The 21,103-nt window shown below is 27.2% G+C and overlaps 2 protein-coding genes across 3 annotated transcripts in view; one reads left to right on the top strand and one right to left on the bottom strand.

Annotated features, from left to right (window-relative positions):
* The first annotated feature begins 1,932 nt into the window (after positions 1 to 1,932).
* LOC100205790 (cAMP-dependent protein kinase catalytic subunit PRKX) lies at positions 1,933 to 20,803 on the top strand. The gene is made up of 8 exons (XM_065788014.1): positions 1,933 to 3,427; positions 8,928 to 9,096; positions 13,031 to 13,294; positions 16,498 to 16,617; positions 16,705 to 16,803; positions 17,713 to 17,770; positions 20,073 to 20,150; positions 20,229 to 20,803. Exons 1-8 carry the CDS (start codon positions 2,740 to 2,742, stop codon positions 20,361 to 20,363), a joined length of 1,611 nt encoding a protein of 536 aa, XP_065644086.1. The 5' UTR covers positions 1,933 to 2,739; the 3' UTR covers positions 20,364 to 20,803.
* LOC100198588 (intraflagellar transport protein 80 homolog) overlaps positions 20,622 to 21,103 on the bottom strand; it is a 57,529-nt gene continuing 57,047 nt past the window's right edge. For both annotated transcript variants that reach the window (XM_065788013.1, XM_065788012.1), the window contains one exon: positions 20,622 to 21,030. In XM_065788013.1, coding sequence (XP_065644085.1) covers positions 20,938 to 21,030 — 93 coding nt within the window. In that variant the 3' untranslated portion in view covers positions 20,622 to 20,937. The remainder of the gene's footprint in view (positions 21,031 to 21,103) is intronic.

Below are 21,103 nucleotides of genomic sequence, written 5' to 3'. Positions count from 1 at the left end.
ATATATATATAATATATATATTTTTCAATATATGTTAACAACCAAGGAACATTTTTTCAGATCAGACAACACGGGTTTCGAAGTGGGGGTGGGGGGGGGGAACAATCGTCAATTTTTGAAATAAGTCTTCTTTACCTAAAATTTTCTTAATAAATAAAAAGGGTCCTTTAGAAAAAAGTGGGGGGAGGCATGTGCCCTTGTCCTCCCCGTGACGTCGGCTTTGTTTCATTATTCATTGTTTCACGAAGATGGCTTTTTTTAGTTAAGTAAATTGGTTTTTCTTAGAAAATTGTTGTTTTTGTTTATATTTTTTTACTTAATGAGATTAAAATTCATAAATACAGTTAAAGTTTCATCACTTAAGCACCCTCCATTCAAAAGAATAAAATTTACAATCTCCTCATATCTTTGCAGTTATAGATTTTACATGGGTATAACTTGTGAATATAACAATCGTTTTTAACATAACTTTAGATTCTTAAATATTTATTTAGTGTAAGATATTAGAGTTTATATTTTGAAAAAGTGATTTCCTTCATCATAAAACTTGTGGTGTTTACTTTTTTAAGCATTTTCGTTTGCAGGCTCTAATCAGTACAATATTTAGCAAAATATCTTTTAAGTTACTTAAGTCGAATAATAATAAATTCGCTCCTGAAAAAGTAGGGGAGAGTGGGGAGACGTGGGACGCGGGATAAGTGACTCATCTCATAAATTCCAATTAGCAGAGGCTTTTAACCAATGCTATCTAATGTAAACAATGAGACTTTTTCCCCACTGTTTAGCAAACATCGCGATATCTCGTTGCGCATTTTTTTAAATTACCCCTAAAAACGATTTTTGAGGAGTGAAATGGGACAGAGAAAATTAATTGATCTCCAATTTCTCCCATATCTCTTTTTGTGTAATTATTTTGTCAAAACCTCTTGAATATTTTGATGAAGATTACGTGGATTACGAATTAAATATTTTTTTGTTAATAATTGTTGTTAATATGTTGTTAATTACTCGCTCGTCCGACTCTACCTTGATGGCGCAGTTTCTTTAAAATTAAATATATATATAAATATATATATGTATATATATATATATATATATATATATATATATATATATATATATATATATATATATATATATATATATATATACTTTATTATAACTTGCTGGCAATCTTAGGGGATAAAATCAGTGCCCAAATGATGTTTTATTTGTTAAAATTCGTTTGGTGCAGTAAATACATTAAATAAAAAAGTTATTGTAGTTATTCTAGAAACATTTTTAATGTCCCGCTTTTCCCCACTCTCCCCTATTTTGGTCTATCTGAAAGTAAGTGGAAAACTGGCAAAATACAGACATGTTTTTTAAAGTAAAAACTGAAAAAATAAATCATATTTTAGAAGCATATAAAAAAAATTTAAAACAATACCCAACCTAGTACATTGTATAATAAAAAGAGTTTTTGCTATATGTATAGTGAGATTGTATGACTTTGTAAAAAAACTTCTGATAGTTTCACACAATAACACTAAGATTTAGTCAACGGAACTTATGTCAAAATGTCGTCATCAAAACAAATTCTTACTTTGTAATCACAACCCAAAAGATTATAAACTAACCCACGCTCCCAAGAAATCTAAAATTTTTTAACTGTTTTATTTGCTTTTTGCGTTTTTTTAAAGTCACAACTGTTATATATATTAAAAAGTTTTATATATGAACTTAAAAACATAAAATGTTATGATAGCAATGATTTAAGCAAATCAATAAAACAATGATTACTAATTATCTTAATTTAAATAGGCGCCGTTTTTTTGTTCAAAAGAACAGCAGTGAAAATAATTGTATGTGACTTTAAATAGTCATTAAAAAAAAACGTTTTACCGGATGCGATCATTTATTTTTAATTTGACTATCTTTATCGTAAAGATTGTGTAACTAAATACGCTTTGCATTCGATTGCAATACCTTTTCGAAGGAATTACTGAGAATTTCTTTTTTACATCTATTTATTGCTTATATTTATAGAAGCGATTGAAAAAAATACATAAATTAAGTAAAATTTATAAATACAAAATTTTGTAATAATAAAATATAAAAAAAGGTATATAATATAGTTTTTTTAATAAATGCCAAAGAATTTCGAAAAAAGGAAAAAAAAAGATTGTTTTTCTGCAGGGGCGTATGAATCTATTCAAATGTCCTCGATGTGTGTAAGTTTCATCCGTTGTTTTAGAATATTCTGGAAAATTAAAATTTCATTTTGGAAGTTTAATGTTGTATACTTAAACCCTGCATTATTTCTCAAGATCAGACGTGATGCACAATACAGAAAAAGTATAAAAAATTCATTAGATAGATTAACTTGTGTCATTTCAAAATCACCCATTTTGAATTTAACTCTGCTTGTTTTTGGCGAAAATTATGGTTTCAAATACAAAATGGCAGCAATACTTGTAGTTAAAAAGATATTCATATATAAATTGCTTTTTGTCTAATACCTAATTAGATGAGCTTATTACATTATTATCGTTTTCAATGGATTTTTTTGAGATTGATGTTCTCTTTATTGTTCGTAAAGCGTTGATTTAAAAAGTAATCAGTCAAAAAAAAAAAAGAATTGTTATCGAGCATCTATATGTTTAGTTCTATTTTTACTAAGGATAAAAGCATGTTTTTAACTTATGTTCATATTGTTTGGTAAAATTTATTTGCGTATTTAAAGAAAACTTGCTTGTTATGGGTGAAGCAGTTTCTGACGGCTTTGCAACGGTTTACAACTCAAATTTTTCTAACAACAATTGCGTTCGAAAAGCGTTTAAGATTGATGTCGATGAAAAAAACGTTGGAAAGAGCAGCAGCCTTCAAAATCTATTACTTGTAGCACCAAACCAAATCGGCAACAAAAAAATTAAGGTTTTATCTATTAGTCAAGACTTTAAACGAGACAATCAAAGCAACTGCGGAGCAGAAGATAAAGGTTTTTGTCCAAAAAATGGAGGTTTTTATGTTGAAAAAACATTAACAAAATCGTTGCTTCGTTTTCCAGTAAACAATCTAAAGATAGATTCTCAAAATGGTTCCATTTCAGCAGAATGCTCTCTCCAAAAAAGTTCAAGCTCTGATAATATAAAGCAGGATAAAAAAGTAAATGAAACTTCGGATACAAGTGTCTCTGAACCGTTTCACCAAATCAATGCTAAATCCAAAATTAAGGAACCAGAAGTTGACTGCAGTTTATTGGTATCGAAAAATGGTGCTAATGACAAAAATAAAGTTACATGTAGTACAGAAACTGGTAAAGACAATATTGAGCAAACTTGTCAAATATTTAATGATACCATGCAGTTAACCCAGGCAAATATAGACCAAAAAAAAAAGGAAACAAAGATACGTTTTGCAGACATATGCTTTTTAAAAACATTAGGTAAGGATATCATTTTAATAAACTATACAATTTGTATAAAAACAACAATAGCGCTTCAATAATAGTTTCTCTAGTAACCAACAATCAAAGGATATTGTCAATTTTAATAGAAACTTAAATTTTTAATTAGAATTATCATTTATAGATTTTGAAGGTTTTGATATAAGTTAAACCATAAATTCATTAAAATTAAATTTGTAGTTTAACTTATATTTAAAAAAAACTTATCACAAAATATCATATCATGATAATATCATAACAAAATATAAATCATTTGCTTCAACTCTCCATTTGTTTAACTTTGTTATAGAATCAATGCTTCATAGTTTTAAGTTGGATTACTTTAAACATTTTTTTTTTATGAACACAGTTAAAATTGTGCTAGGTTGGAAAAATGGAAGTTTAAAATTGGCATACACATTTAAAGATTTTTTCTCCTTTTTATAATATATAAACACAGATTTAAAAAAACTGAAGGCATAAGTGGAAGAAGGCGTCATGTTATTTTAACATTGAACTGAGCCACCTGGAGTTGAAGTTTTGAATATATTTTTTCATTTACATTAACTGGAGTTTGATTTAAAAAAAGGTTTATAAAGTTTTAAAACCTTTTTTTTTCTTAGTTGATATTCAATTATTTTATTTCTGTTTAAGCAATTATATATATTTATATATATATATATATATATATATATATATATATATATATATATATATATATATATATATATATGTATAAACATATTTATATATATATACACATATATATATACATATATATATATATATACATATATATATATATATATATATATATATATATATATATATATATATACATATATATATATATACATATATATAATATATATATATATATATATATATATATATATGTATATATATATATATATATGTATATATATATATATGTATATATATATACATATATATATATATATATATATATATATATATATATATATATATATATATATATACATATATATATATACATATATATATATATATATATATATTATATATATATATATATATATATATATTCTTATTAAATTTGATATAAATTCTTATTAAAAAACTCAAAGATTTTAAACTCTTAAAAATCTTTGAATATTTAAGAATTTAAAAATTCAAAGATTTTTGAATTTTTAAATACTTAAAAATTCAAAAATCTTTGAATGTATTGCTGTCTTTTTACGTAGAAATCTTATATAAAACTTGTACGAATCTAAAGTTGAGTTTAGATTTGGCTGTTAGAAATTACCTTATGAATATTACTAGCTGTCAGAAATTACTTAATGAATATTACATCAATGAGTATTAAATAAATTTAATTATTAAAATTCAACCTTTTACAACACTAGTGTTTGCAGAACTGTTTTAATGCAAAAATGATTTAAGTAAAACTTTTTCGATTCAGGAAACCGTACTAATAAAGGGCGTAATCTTAAAGAATTTTCACTGCGGGATCGCTAAGTTATTGTCAGTTAATTCAGTTATTGCATATAAATTAATTTAGACCGCCTTTTTTTTTTCTTAGATATTGGTTTCTTAATTGTCGGTAAAGCAGTAGCGTTCATTACAGCATTACAGTTATAATATCTTTTATTTAGAGCGCAATATTTGATTTTTACTAAAGTTTAGCTACAAACGTTTGTTTGTGTATATATATTTATATTTATATTTATATTTATATATATATATATATATATATATATATATATATATATATATATATATATATATATATATATATAAACAAGTTTTAAAATGTATTCTACAAAATAGAGTGCTCAATGTTCTTAAAAGAACAGAGCAATTATAAAGTAGTAGAAAATCACTTAACAAAAATTTTCTCAACAAAAATTTTTCTTATTTAACACAATATTAAATGAGAATGTATGTATGTATATATATGTAAACTCACACATAGTTCATACAAACAAATAGTTTATGATGTTTTTAAGTTTCTGAGTTTGACACAGTATGAGTAAGTTTAATTGATTACAATGACGTAAAACAATTTGGTCATTGAATGCGTTAATATACGTAATTTTTATAATTACGTATATTAACGCATAATACGCAATTATTTTGAGGTTTATATTTTAATAACCTTTTTTTTTTAAAGTAGGCAGCTGATAGATAGTAACATTCAAATTTAAATTTTAGGATTAAGAAAGTTTTTTTTTTTTTTAAATAACACATTTAATTTATATATATATATATATATATATATATATATATATATATATATATATATATATATATATATATATATATATATATATATATATATTACGTTAAAAAAACCTCTTTTACATTTTTTTTTTGAAATAGTCTTGGCATACATGCGATTAATTTTTGTATTTTTTCATGATATTTCAATGTTTGAAAACTGTTCAAAATTGTTCTTTGAACGTTAGACAGATTTTCCGTATTTAAGGATCCATTTCTTTCCAAAATAACTGCATCGGATTTAAGCCTGGCAACTGCAGGGATCAGACGATATTTTTGAGCACAGTTTTATACTCTTCCCGAAACCCAATGCAAAAACTTTAAGGAGTGTTTTAGGCTAATGTCTTGCATCAGAGTGAAACCTGGTCTAATCACTATTAGGCTAGACGTTACCGCATGGTTTTCTAAAATTTATTTGTAGCTCTCTTTATTAAAAACACCTTTTAAACCCATAAGATTTCACATCTCACAACTTTAGATAGTTTCCCAGACCATACTCACCCCAGAGGACACGGTATTTTTCTAAATTATTTTTTAAACGTTTTTATTAGGTTTAAACCTAATAAAAACGTCCTTAGAACGGTTATAAAACGTACCGTGCTCACTGGGACCAACTTTCATCACTGGTAAGAATTAAATTAAATATTTAAATATTAGGACAACTAGTTCTAAACTTACGGCCTGCAGTGTATATATTTGTTAGCTATAAAGTTTATGAGTTTACGCAAACACAAGTAAAGGGCTTTAAAAGTTAAAATATACAAATTATAAACAAAAAAACAATAACATAATTTCAAAAATAACATAATTGAATTCTTCTTATAAGAGTTTAAAATAAGTTGTACAAAAAGTAATAAAAAACCAAAGGTTTCAATAGGTCGTGATGTGTGAGTGTTGTCAGGTTCTAATGCTTGTTTTGATGAACTGTTGTTCTTTTGTGACGTGTGTGTGCAGTTTCTCATTTATGGTGCGTGCTTTAATGAACGTTTCTGCTACCCATTAGTGAAGAATGTTACAATGGTTTTTAATAACCTGTATAAATGTAAAACAAATTTATACAACTTATATAATATATATATATATATATATATATATATATATATATATATATATATATATATATATATATATATATATATATATATATATATATATATATATATATATATATATATATATATATATATATATATATATATATATATATATATATATATATATATATATATAGTTTATAAATATATCATCTGGTCACATGACCGGGGCAAGATGACTTATTATGCGATTTCTGCCTCCAATTTTATAAAGCTTTAAAAACTTCTAATTACACTAGCTAAAGTAACACAAAATAAGCACGCCTCGAAAAATAAGCACGCCTCGCAAAATAAGCACGCGTCGCAAAAAAGTTACACCCAAAGGACACCATTCATTATGAATAACCAAAACCAAGGATTTTTTTTTAGCGCAAAAAGTAAACTTATGCGTAAAAAACTGCATTAACATTATTAAAAAAAAGTTTGCGTTTTAAAATACAAGATGTAAATACAGTTAAGTTTTTACTCGTTTTTTAATAAGTTAATAAATTTAAACTTTTAGTTTTTATTATAAATTTTTCTACTTGGAAACTGAAACTCATCCAGATCATAAAAAATTATGATAAAACATACTGACAAAACACTATTGTCATGTTGCCCCCACCTTTACATTAATAATCAAAATCAGATAAAATACAATATATTTTATATTTAAAACGTGTTATCGCAATATTTTATGATTTCATTTTCTTTTAAATACGTTTAGTTTAATATTTACACCTTTTCAAGATGCAATTGAAAACTTGAAAGTTGTAATTTAGAAATTGCAATAAGTAGTTGAGAAACACAACATATAATTTAGATATCTTAATATGTAATTAAGAAACGTAACATGTGATTAAGAAATCGTAAAATATAATTAAGAAACACAACATGTAAATAAGAAATTGAAATATGTAAATGAGAATACATAATTTGTAATTGCGAATTCACAATGTAAGGTCATTATAAAAGTTTTTCTGGAACATGAATTTGAATAAGTTAATAATATCAAATTAGGCGTTTATATGCACCAGCAATAATAATGGAATTGAAAGATCGTTGTGTTATTTGTCAGTACACTATGACCTGAAAGTCTGCTATTAAATTGAATCCGTGTCAGCATTTTTTTTTAATTATAATTTCACCAAGTTAGCTATCCGCTTCTGGAACAACCAGAATCAACTTGTCCCGAGCAGAATATTTTAGGAACATTAGCAATATGTTAGGAACAAATCACAAATGGTCATCAGATAGTTCGGTTGGATGAAATAAATTTTAACCTTTTTTGAAGAAAAGTGCAAGGACATGTTAATGCCAACAGATAATAACAGGTAATAAAAACAATAATTAAAATACCTGCTTCATAAAGTGAATAAATTTGATTGCTGCATAAACAACTAATGCTGTCATGATGGAAACTCACAGATGATCATTTAATGCAGGAACTTGTAATGAGTAGATGTTGGTTATGTTTCACCAGTGGATTACATTCGGGAATCTTTTAGAGGATTTGGTCATCGTAACAGACAAGTCTCTATTTCACGCTTATTTGGAAAAAGTGTTTTAAAATTAACCAGCTCAGTTGTAACGTTTAGGACCATATAGTTCAATGTTAAACCCGGTGAAAACATTCTGGTCTAAAATTAAAAGTAACGTTTAAAATGCAATTCGCATTCCATCTGTATTTAGTGTTCGGATTGTAGAACAACAAATGCAGTATTTGAAAAGAATTGGTACTGAGGCAAAAAATGCAATAGTAAGAGATGATTGTGCACGTGCTGCTCAACTTTCGTAAAAACCGCAATGCCTTTTCATTATTAATTGAAAACCAACCCATATGGTCACCTTGGCCAAATTAGGAACCAACCTTTAATTATAAAGTAAATTAAAAAAACAAAGAACTTTGCTTTGAGAATCTATATTAAAAACTTTTCTTAATTACAGCTATTATGTTCTAAATTACTCTTACGATTTCTTATTTACAATTTTCATATTCCAAATTACATCTTACGTTTCTCAATTACAACTTTTATCTTCTCAATTACATCTTATGTTTATTAATTACAACTTTCAAGTTCTCAATAACATCTTGAAAAGCTGTAGTTTGCATTTTTAAATTTTACTTTACACACTTAAACTTTAGTTTACTTTTTCTTATACAGGAACAGGTACTTTTGGGAGAGTTCTTCTGGCGGAATCTAAAAAATCAAACTCGTTTTATGCCATCAAAGCCCTATTAATACGTGATGTTATTCGACTAAATCAAGTTGAACATAGCAACAATGAAAGGAAAATTTTATTGAGCGTTAATCACCCGTTTATTGTAAAATGGTATTGTTTAGCTTTGTTATGTGTTTTCGGAAAAACTAGTATACTTTGACGTTTTTTGAAAAATAAAAACATTTACTTTAATAATTGTTGTAGATTTTACTATGTTCTAAAACAATATGTTCTAAACCTATATAAAAAAAGAGCAATTAACAGGAAATTAAATAATTACATTACAGTTGTTTAGAGTAGTTATCTTGTGTCGAAAAACAATACTAAAATGTTTGAATACTGATTTTTAGCTCCTTACTTGTTAACCAGAGTATTTTAACACGTTATAAATTTATATATATATATATATATATATATATATATATATATATATATATATATATATATAGATATATATATATATATATATATATATATATATATATATATATATATATATATATATATATATATATATATATATATATATATATATATATATATATATATATATATATATATATATATATATATATATATAGTATTGGACAAACCGTTTGCAACCAACATCGAACAATGCTAAAAAGTGTTCCTAATTTTACATGTCTTAAAAACGAAACGAACTATACTACCACAGCAAACAGTTCAGGAGTCTGGAGTCATAGCATGCCATGACATGAGCAATCAGTTGACAGGTGACAGCACACAGGCAGAATTTCGTTGACAAGTGCCATTTTGCAGCGGACAAAACAAGTGCAACTTTTTTGGTTTGTTTCATTTTCTTAAGTCTGGTCCGTGTCAACGTCACGGAAGTTTTTTAATAATTAAAGGAAGTATCCAGAAGTTTCCAGAAGCATGCAGAAGCTTCCAGAAGTTTCCAGAAGAAGCATCTGGAAGCATCCAGTAGCATCCAGAAATATCCAGAAACATTCAGAAACATCCAGACGCATCCAAAAGCTTCCAGAAGCATCGAAAAGAAGCATCTAGAATCTTCCAGAACAGATTCACACAGGTTCATTTTACTATATAAGAGGCATGTAAATCGACATTTAATTCAGTCAGTATATGGAAGTCAATCAGTCAGTATTATTAAGACAGTTTATCGAAGTGAGTTTTATCAAAGTGTTTTATCGAAGAACATCAATACAAGAAGTGAAATACAACAAGTGTTTCATTACATCAATACTGTCCACATCCAACCAAGACGTTGTGTTCCGCAGAGCATTATTGTACCATCACAAGGTAAATGTAACACGGTAAGCCTTGAGAAGCGTGATTATTTATTTTTATTATTTTTATGACTTCAAGTGCAAAAATGGCTTCCGACAGTCTTGGATTGGAACTAAGAAAGAAAATGATTGGCGATTACGTATGTGGAAAGTCACAAAAAAGTATTTGTGATAAATATCGCGTGAAAAATGGACCGTATCAAGACTATGTTCCAAATATCGTTCTACGGGGAAGTTGGCAGCAGATAACAAAGGTGGAAGACCGCGTTTCACCACTTCTAGAGAGGATTCTATGATCGTCAGATCCGTCAAAAAGGATCCCTGGATATCATCAGTTGAGATAAAAAAGCAAATAGAGCTGCCTGTATCGGACCAAACAATCAGACGGCGTACTGTTGAAGCCGGATTGTTTTCTTGACGCCCTGCAAAGAAACCGCTGATTTCACTAAAAAGCCAGAAGAAAAGACTCCTGTTTGCTACATCTCATATTGACTGGAATGTGCAGAAATGACGAACTGTCCTGTTCAGTGATGAATCGAAGTTCAACATCATTGGGAGCGATGGCATTTGCCGTGTACGTCGACCGGCCGGAAAACGCCTCGATTTACGTTACTGCCATAAGACCTTGATGCATGGTGGAGGCAATGTAATGGTCTGGCGGTGTTTTTTGCTAACGGTCTAGGTCCAATACATTGAAACGATGGAATAATGGACCGTTTCATGTATAAAAATATCCTGAAAGATGTTATGTTACCTCATGCTGAATGGAATATGCCAATAAAATGGGTTTTTCAGCAAGACAACGATCCGAAACACACTGCAAAAGTAGTCAATCAGTGGTTTCAAGATAAGATTTTGGATTGGCCGCCTCAATGTCCGGATCTCAACCCTATCGAGAACCTGTGGGAGATCGTCAACCGCAGAATTAATCGTGAAGGTGATCGTAATAAGAATCAACTGTTTGAACAAATCCAAAAGGCCTGGGCAGCGATTCCGCAAAGTTTCATTGATCACCTGATCGAATCTATGCCTCGAAGATGCAAGGCTGTGATCGACAACAAAGGATTCGCCACGAAATATTGATAGCGAAATACAGCTTGGTCAATATTTTGTCGAGTTGCACTTGTTTTGTCCAGAAGAAAATCAACTTTTTTTAATACTTTTGATTAATTTATTAATTTTCGTGTACAAATAATGAACTTTGTGATGAATAAAACTTGAAGAACTTTGTCTCTAAACAGTTACATAGTTATTTCTCTAAATTGAAAAAATGCAGCACTTTTATATAAAGAAACTAAATTAGCATTATTTGGTTGCACTCGTTTTGTCCGATACTGTATATATATATATATATATATATATATATATATATATATATATATATATATATATATATATATATATATATATATATATATATATATATATATATATATATATATATATATATATATATATATATATATATATATATATATATATATATATATACATGTATGTATATATATATGTATGTATATATATATATATATATATATATATATATATATATATATATATATGTATATATATATATATATATATGTATATATATATATATATATATATATATATATATATATATATATATGTGTATATATATATATATATATATATGTATATTTGTATCTACTATATATATATGTATATATATATATATATGTATATATGTATATATATATATATATATGTATATATATATATTTATATATATATGTAAATATATATATAAGTATATATATGTATATATATATGTAAATATATATATATGTATATATATATATATATATGTATATATATATGTATATATATATATATATATATATATATATATATATATATATATATATATATATATATATATGTATATATATATATGTATATTTATATATATATATATATATATATATATATATATATATATATATATATACATATCAGATTTTGTAAGGTTTAACCCTGCAAGTTCAACCCAAATCTGGCAAACCAATGAAATTGGATTTAGAGCGTTAAAACAACAAAACAACAAAAAAAACTGAACGCTGCATAGCAAAACTTGAATAAATTTATGGCACTATACCCTGTACACTGCAAAATTTAAATGGAAAAATTTATTTGAGCTTGGCTGAGACGTGTTGCTTCTCATTCAACTTATTTTCCGAGCTTAGTATAGATTATTTGTTTCGATCACTAAGAACAGCTAGTGCAATCGAAGATTCAATCACTTAGCCTTAAAGCTCCTACGCCTATGTCATTCTTTCTTTGCCTTGGTGTTAAGGAGATGTCTGTGATGGTGCCTATATTGTTGAAGATTAGTCATAGATTTAAAAATAAAAAATTACCTAATATCTTTGAAAAAAGCAGTCCTTACTTTTCAACCAACCCAATGACTTTTGATTAGAAAAATTTAAATGGAAAGTCATTATAATTTTTATTTATAAATATTTTTAAGAATTTATGGAGTACTTTTTACAAATAGTTTATCATTTAAAATCATGTCGGGTAATTTTAAAAAGTGATTTTGCAACTTATATTTCCATCTATTCCAAGCATGGATAAATAATTATCAGATGATTTAACAAATATTTTGAGACATAAATTCTAGTGGTGAAATTAATATATTTAAATTCAGTGGATTTTGCAGTAAAATAACACAGCCATTTTTGTAAAAAATTTAATCAGTTTTTTGTATGGTTAAAAACTATTTATTTTTTTTATTAAATTTTTTAAAATTTTAGCTACGATTCATTTGCTGACTCAAAATGTCTTTATTTGATCATGGAGTATGTGCCTGGAGGAGAATTATTTTCTTATTTGCGAAAGATGGAACGGTTTCCAGAAAAAACAGCATTTTTTTACATTACTGAAATTATTTGTGTATTAGAATATCTTCATTTGCAGAGCATTGTTTATAGGGATCTTAAACCTGAAAATCTTCTGTTAGATGTTAAAGGTCATTTAAAGTTAACAGACTTTGGATTTGCAAAATATCTTGAAAATACGTAAGAAAAATTTGTTGACTTTTTATATTATATTCTATATTATGATTTTTGGGCAATTAATGCTATGAAATAATTTTTTTTTTTTATGTTTATGGCTATGTATTATATAATTTTTTATTTAAATAATTTTAGAAATTTGAAATGATTGATAAATTTTATATAATTTATGAGTTGCTCAAATTCAATTTAACCAATACCTTCTTTTACATATAAGATATACAGAATTTTTTAGATTGCATTTTTAGGGTCTTTAACAACTTACTAACCACTCCACATGTATGTCTATTTGGGTCGTTAAAAAGTTACTAAGCACTTCACATAGATGCGAAAAATAAGTTTTTCAAGTTCATCGAAAAATTTTAAGTCATTCTCATTTGTCATAGTATTTTCAAAAAGGGGGAGTTAATAAAAAAGGGATAATAAATAAATATCAATGCAATAAATAGCTAATTAGCTTTGCTTGAAGCTATTTATTTAAGAATATTATAAAAGCTAAGATACGTTAAAATAGAAACTAGAAGAAAAAAAAAACGTTTTGCAGCATATATTTACCTCAAAAGTTACCTCAAAAGTTATTAATTTTTTTCTTTTTTTTTCAACATCTTCGCTTGCAACAAGGTTGCAGGAAACCAATATTAGAGTTGGAAGTTACTGGAAGAGAAAAGATAAAGTTTATAGAGCAAGATAACGATTGACAGACGACTTAAAAGATTGCGTATTATATGAATCAGGAAAGCAAGAAGAAGGAAGCGAATTCCAAAGAAATGATGTGCGAGGAAAAAAACTTGACGAATATGAGTATTTGGAGCACTTAGGAACAGTCGCAGAAAAAGGATGAGACTTAATTGAATGTCGAGTAACACGAGAATGAATTTTAGTAGATGGCACAAGAGACGCTAGCACTTTAGAGCAGTGCCCATTGTAGTATTTGTAGAAAAGAAAAAGAGAAGCAACATTACGATGATGTGATAATGGTTGGAAGTTGGCAACTTTAGCAGATGCTAATTATGCAATGGATTTGATATACGGTTTCCAAGAAAGAGTTAATCCTAGAAGATTAAGGGTAGATGATTCACCAAGTACATTACCGTTCATAAATGTAGAAAGATCTAAATTATTGCCGTAACGAATGGCTGAAAAAAATTGAGTTTTATCTTAATTAAAGTTCACCAGCCACTATGAGCCCCATGCTGTATCAGAAGTAAGATTCTTTTCACGCTAGAATACCCCCTCCAAGCAATCAGAGAGTGCTGGTCTTTTATCAAGCTAAGAATAAATTGTAGTATCATCAGCAAACAATGTCACCATAGATGTGAAAATATCTGGAAGATCGTTAATGTAAATTAAAAAAAGTATAGGGGCCAGCATAGAACCTTGAAGAATCCCTGAAGTTACAGGATATGAAGAAGAGTGCTGTCCATCAAGGACAACTTTTATACTACGATTGGTAAGGAAGGATTCAATAATCTTAAAGATTTTACCTGATACACCGTACGAGGAAGGCTTTATGGAGAAGGCCAGCATGCCAAACTTTATCAAAAGCTTTAGAAATGTCAAGAGCGATAGCCTTAACCTCTCCACCTCTATCTAATGCACAATAAAATCTATTGGTTATTACTGTAAGCAAATCAGTTGTAGAACAAAAAATGCGAAATCCATATGATGATCAAGTTATTAAGTTATTAGATTCAAGATAAGAGATTAAGTGTTTGTTAGTTAAAAATTCAAAAACCTTGCTTATGATAGGAAGAGGACTAATGGGGTGGTAGTAAGACTAGTCAGATTGCTATCCAGAATTTTTGAAAATAGGGATGAAATATGCCGCTTACGTCAAAAAAAAAGACTCTGATAAGCACTTGTTAAACAGTTTTGAAAGTATAGACAACAGCCCTGGAAAATACTTCTGGAAGACTATAATAGGTTCTTACCTGATATAGTCTTCCAGAAGTGTCGGCACCACAAGCTGCAAAAGAGTCTAAGCAGGAAATCACTTTAGATACAGAAGCTGGAGTGATACAAATGTCAAGAAATGGATCAACCTGTTTGTCGGCTATATCAGGTAGAACGCAACTAATAGAATTGAGAGATGATATTGATGAAAAGTTTTTAGCAAACAATTTAGCTTTATCTTTAGGTGAGGTGACAAAGTCTGAAGCGTACAAGCAAGGTGAAATAATCAATTTGCCCTTATTATTGATGCTGTTAAAAATTCTGCAGAAGTCACGATAGCCTAATATTTGAGATGAAATACTAAATTTGATGACCTGAGAATAGCCGTCTTTTGTGTTAGATAAAACCTTTTACAATGGTTTCTAGCAATAATAAACAGACGTCTGTTTTCGAGAGAACTGTTTTGCTGATAAATATGGAAGTAACGTTTTGATTGGAAATTGCAGTAGCACAATGTGAGGAAAACCATGGAGAAGAATGAGTTGCCTATTCATTAAATCAGAGACACAAGCAAACCCATGCGTTGAGTCAAGAAGACCCAGCAGTCAAATTCCTAAACTGGAAATAATGTATTATAAGTACATCTACGCCAGACTAATCGATGGATAATAGACCCTAATAAATTAATAAATCCAAATTTAAAAAGAATTGAAGATTGCTAACACCTTATAAAGGACTTTTATAATGGTAAAAATAAAATTTTATAATTTTAAAAAGTAAAAAAATACATACCTTTTTAATTGTAAAAAGGTATGTATTTTTTTTATAACTCGGTTTTTTTCAACGGTATTTGGCTAATATATCTAACATATAAAGCACTATACAAACAATAATATTTATGTTTATTAGTTTATTAAATGAACATGGTTTATAAATAGACGCAAGGAGTATACCACAAGCATATTTTTGGTATCTTTGGTTTTTTTGTCTTTACTTGGTATTTAGTCAGCAGTAAGATAAATGCGAATTCCAAGCATAGGGCACTTAAAAGTATAATGGCTGCTATAAACAATTATTCAATTAAAATAAAAAATTTCAAATAAATATATATTTTGATCAATAATTATAAAAAATGGTGGTAAAAAAGTTTTTATAATTTTTCCTCGGTAAAGTCTTTTTTAAGTAACAATTGATTTCAACTATTGAGTGCATCGGAAGGTATAAGATAAATCGGTCTAAATTTTAAAAGTTTTTTGTAATTAGACCCAGTAGTTGCAATTAATTATCGTTTAATTTTTTTGATTTATTTTTAGAACATGGACACTATGTGGAACTCCAGAATATTTGTCTCCAGAAGTTATTCAGGGTAAAGGGCATGATTTTTCCTGTGACTGGTGGGCACTGGGTATTTTAAGTTATGAAATGCTTGTTGGGTAAGTGTTATTTATTTTAAACAACTAAAATTATTGCAAAACAAGAACGGAGAACAATTTTAAATTTCATTTTTTCATAACTTATAGAGAGGCTCCGTTTATTGATGATCATCCATTTGGATTGTATGAAAAAATATTAGATTGTAAAGTAACATGGCCAGATGATTTAAAAAGTAGCGTCTCGAAGTGAGTACATTTTTTCTTTACTTTTATTAACAATTTTTATAAATAAAATATGGTAGCTTCTAAGTTCACATTTAAAATTATTAATGTCGTTATTTCAAATACCATGCTTCAATAAGCAGCATCATTTTAAGAAGAAGTAAAATGTGGCGGAATGTTTTTATTTGTGCGAAAATCCAAATAGTGCTGGCTATTTAACAACATCCTGAAATCATAAATTAATATTAATTAACATAAATTACTGCTGGAAAATTTTTCTGAATATTATCTGGAAAAAAACTAAATAGTTTTTATTAAAATATTTGCCGTCATTTTCTTAATATTATTGATATTAGAGTGGTGGGGTGGGGGGTTGGAGGGAGTAAATAATGAGCTGTAAGGGTGTAAGAGCAGGGTGGAGATGAGATGTGAATTAAGTAAAAACCAGGCAAGAGTGAGATTAAGTCTATTAGATAAAACCGTTATGATTCAATTTTTTTTTATCTAACTGATCCTGCATCTAATATGCATTTTACCCACACCCTCTGCATAGATTTTAATAAATTTTATATATAAAATTTATTAGAAAAGTATCTAATTCAATGAAGTTTTTAATAGATGCTATAATTTAATAAAAGGTTATATATATATATATATATATATATATATATATATATATATATATATATATATATATATATATATATATATTATTGTTATTATTATTATCATTATTATTATTTTCATTATTATTATTATTATTATTATTATTATTATTATTATTATTATTATTATTATTATTAATATTATCATTATTATTGTTGTCATTATATATTATTAGAAGGTTTGTGATTTTTTGTTTTTTTTGTAGTAGACTTGTAAACATATAATAAGTATATAAGAATACTTGTGAAAAAAACTTTTTTTTTTTAGGGACTTTATTAGTAAGCTTATTGTTGCTGATAGGTCAATAAGACTTGGAAAAGGAAAGGTAACTAATTTTAAAATAATTTTCATTTAAATTTGAAATTATTTTAATAAAAGTGTTTATAAAGTGTGAGCAAATTTGTGTTGGCGTATTCAAATCTCCTTTTTAAAAATCTACCTCCTCCCACTACGAAAGTGTGTCGTATTTTAAAAGGTAAAGCGCTGTTCCTGTATTTTATCTAAGTAAATTGAAATATAAAGTTATATTGTCTGAAATTTTTAGTTGAAGAATGCATCGTGAGGTTGACAGCATTAAGGTGTTATTTGCATATTGCTGTTTTATAGAAAATCACAAACTTTGTTGTGATATGCTTAAAAAATGTTTATAGAAAGGTTGTTTAAAAATTATTTTACTTAAGATTTTTTTAAACCACTCTTTAACCTATTGACTTAAGATAACAAGTAATAAAAAGGAATTAAAAATACATCTTTTTATTTTTTGAGGTTTTTTAAAAACTGTAAAATGTTCAAAAAATGAGGAAGCTCTAAATTTATGTCTGTATCTTTTAAGTGCCAAAACATACTTTGATAAGGGCTTCTTGTTTCCCGTAAATTTTGCATTCTGGGATTCTCAGCGTGTAGTTTTCTCTATTGAATTTGTATAATATCTTTTTTACAGACAATATTAGCTTACATTCTTTATAAAACGTACATTTTACGTACATTAGTAAGATTTTATGGTAAAGAGGTTATTTGCGAAACCTTCTGAGTTATTAAGGTACTTTGTAAATGTAGTAAATGTATCAAATGTAATATATCATCATAATCATCGCAACTACTAAAATTTTTCTCAAAATCTAACAACTGTGAATCACCGTCAATACATTTTGCCTCTGAAGGATTTGTTTTTTTGCAAAAAACATCGCATACTTCTAAATCAAGTCCAGTATAAAGCATAACACAGCTAATGTTCTCTTAACCGTCTAAAGTATTTCATTGTAGATGCTCAGTTAGTAACATATGTCTTTTCATTGATATATTGAAATCTGACAGTTTCTTTTTTACTAGATTCACAATTTTATCTGCAGGAAGTGATCCAGTTATTGTCAGGTTCGAAAACTTTGGTGATAAATATAATTATTAGGTTCGAAAACTTTGGTGATAAATATAAACTTATATTAAAATAACGTTGATTTCATAAAGACGTATATTCGTTTAAGGGGTCTTTCATAAAGTACGTATGCAGGTATATCGGGGAGGGGGTTACCCAAAACGTATGAATACGTACAAAAGGAAGGAGGTGGTGTTAAAGACAGCGAGTACGTGCACGGTTAAAAACTTAAAACTCTCTTAAAGCTTATACAAAATTTTTTTTTTTTCAGATGGATTTATGGGTAACAACATACCTTTTACAGACAATGATTTTCTAACGATTAACATTTTGTTATAGTATTTATGGAGGAGCCGTCTACCGTTGCTAGCTTTGACACAGTTCTCTTGATAAATTTCTATTTAACAAAACTGGGATTTTTTTTTAATGTGCATTTCCAATATTCAATCCAGGGTCTTTATGTGGACGCTTCATATTTTAATCTAATTCTTTCTGTGCAATTTTTAAATGACTAAGGAGTCCGCTTGTTGAAAATCCTTTACTCGTTACCTATACACCCCACTTTTTGAAAGTAATAAATTTTTCTTTACAAAAACATTGCAATTTTTTTCGATTCACTCACTATCAACATGGTATAGTTATTAAAAATAGTAAAATAAGTAAATGGTTAATAAGTTAAATACAACACATTACCAACAACAACAAAAATACGTAGTTAAAAATAATTCTAGCATAGTATAAGTTTATACATCCTTGTATAGGTTCTTTAATGTGTCAGTTGATATGGAAATTTTTTTTTTTACAAATAGGTTTTTGTCAAGCATGAGGAAAATATTTTGTGCTAACGTGCAATAAAATGATATGGGAAAAACCCATCGTGATTTGAGCAAAAAAGTACCCTCAAAAAACACATCTAGTAACTTCTTGGTCCTAGGAAATGTCTATCTAAAAAAAGTTGTTTAACAAACCCTGAGCAAAAAATAATCTCAACATAAAACCTCTTAAAAAGAACAACTTCATTCTAACTAGACGAGTTTAAGTCTTTTCTGTTATTTCAAAACCCCTGTTATTCATTCTAACTAGACGAGATACTTTACGCATTCTGACTGCTTAATTTAAATCGGATTTCACCAATCGGATTAATGAACTAATTTAAAAATATTTTATTTTTATTAAGTTTTTTAAAGAAAATTTTTCTGATTTATTTTGTTTATCTTTATAAAACTAATAATAATTTCCATATAAAACTATACAGCATGGGTTTGAAGCAATAAAAGCTCATTGTTGGTTTGATCAAATCGATTGGAATCGCGTGATACAACAAAAGTATCGAGTAAGTATAACTTCATGATTCAAAATAAAAATTTTAAAATAAAATTAATTTTTTTAAATTAATTTTCATTTGCAATAGACTCCCTTTCAACCTGTGTTGAGGAGCGATCATGATACTAGCAACTTTGATGAATTTGACGATGAATGGAATCTGGAAACTGCATCTAACTCCAGTGAAAATGAAAAAAAAAATTTTAGCGAATGGTATACATAACTGAAACAAACTTCATCACAGTAAATTTACGAAAGAAAATTAAAGAGAAAAGAAACTAATTTGAGTTATATGAAAATCTTGATTTATTACTTAAAGTGAAGTTTTTTGAAGAGATCCTGTGGCGTAAGTTACGAAAAGTTGCAGCATCAAATCTGTTACGAAAAGTTACAACATCAAATTGTTAAAGAAACACTAAAGAGTCAAGTTGTTAGGCATCAAATTTTAAAGCTTTAGCAAAACACGAAAAGAAAATTCAGATTTAATTAGGTGCAACTTTATTACGAACAAAAGTAAATATGTAAATAAATTATTTAGCTAACAATAAAATTATTTTTATTTACAAAAAATGTACAAAAAATGAAATAAGAAAATTTTGAAAGTTGTAATTTAAGAAATAAAAATATTTCATATTAAAAAAAAAGAGAAACTAAAAAAAGAAATTATTTTACGGATGTTGTCAAAACCTATAGGTAATATTAAAAACCTTTGAATGTATCAAGAAAACTGAAGTGGATTTAAAAACGCCTAAAAATATGAAAAAAATCTACGAGAAGGTTTAAAGTAAGTAGCAATATCATTGTCCGCTATATTTAGCTCCGGGTCTTTCAGATTCTTTTTCTATTTCCATTTCGATTTTAAGTTTGATTTTTTCCCAGTCCACCGTAACCTATATAAACGAAAGTATAGAAAGCAAACGCAAATAAGAAATCGATTTAAATTTAATAAAAATCAAGAAATAT

The sequence above is a fragment of the Hydra vulgaris genome, chromosome 01 (assembly GCF_038396675.1).
Source record: "Hydra vulgaris chromosome 01, alternate assembly HydraT2T_AEP".
NCBI lineage: Eukaryota > Metazoa > Cnidaria > Hydrozoa > Anthoathecata > Hydridae > Hydra > Hydra vulgaris.
The sequence above is the reverse complement of the archived record's forward strand: the minus strand, read 5'-3'. Positions and strand labels throughout refer to the sequence as shown.

Bases quoted from the DNA above. Each gene is read 5' to 3' on its own strand.
- LOC100205790 (XM_065788014.1), top strand. From the start codon at position 2,740: ATGGGTGAAGCAGTTTCTGACGGCTTTGCAACGGTTTACAACTCAAAT. The intron at 16,618-16,704 runs GTAAGTGTTATT...CATAACTTATAG, and splicing joins AGTTATGAAATGCTTGTTGG to AGAGGCTCCGTTTATTGATG. The intron at 16,804-17,712 runs GTGAGTACATTT...TTTTTTTTTTAG, and splicing joins TTAAAAAGTAGCGTCTCGAA to GGACTTTATTAGTAAGCTTA.